This window comes from Saprolegnia parasitica (assembly GCF_000151545.1).
Source record: "Saprolegnia parasitica CBS 223.65 unplaced genomic scaffold supercont2.339, whole genome shotgun sequence".
In the NCBI taxonomy this organism is placed as follows: domain Eukaryota; phylum Oomycota; class Saprolegniomycetes; order Saprolegniales; family Saprolegniaceae; genus Saprolegnia; species Saprolegnia parasitica.
In genome coordinates this window covers 1-561 of record NW_012156733.1, presented here as the reverse complement: position 1 = coordinate 561, position 561 = coordinate 1, and the positions used below count along the sequence as shown (strand labels likewise).

Sequence of the window (561 nt, the reverse complement as noted above, 5' to 3'; positions counted from 1 at the left end):
CTACACGCAGACGCACATGGGACTCATGGGCCAGCTCCGAGTGCTCACCAAGCGCAACGTGACGCGGCTCGTCCGGGACAAGATCGCGTTCGGCGCGCGCCTCGGCCAGAGCATCTTTACGTCCATCTTTGCGGGCCTCATCTTTTGGCAGATCAAGATGTCGCAGTCGGGCGTCCAGTCGTTCACGGGCGCGCTCTTCTTCGTCGCGATCAACCAAATGTTTGGCGCCGCGACGCCCGAATTCATCGCCGTGCCGATGGAGCTCCCCATCATGCGCCGCGAGTACGACTCGGGTCTCTACCACGCATGGGTGTGGTACCTCGCCAAGAACGTCAGCGAGCTCTTCTTCCAGCTCGTCTTTCCGCTCCTCTTTCTACTGCCGCTCTACTTTATGATTGGCTTTGACGGATCGGACGCGACGCTCTTCTTTAGCTTTTACCTCTTTATCATGCTCATCACGAGTGCGGCGACGGCGCTCGGCTACATGGTGTCGTGCATCGGCAAGAACGCGGACGTGGCCAACATCCTCGGCATTTTGTTTCTGCTGCCCGGTGTCATCTT

General features: G+C 59.0%; 1 protein-coding gene across 1 annotated transcript; it reads left to right on the top strand.

The window, feature by feature from the left end:
- Positions 1-16: 16 nt before the first annotated feature.
- Positions 17-551, top strand: SPRG_15378 (hypothetical protein; the record flags this gene model as incomplete). The annotated part of the gene is made up of 1 exon (XM_012355950.1): positions 17-551. A coding segment is annotated over one exon (535 nt), but the record flags the coding sequence as incomplete, so codon positions are not given.
- Between the last annotated feature and the right edge of the window lie 10 nt (positions 552-561).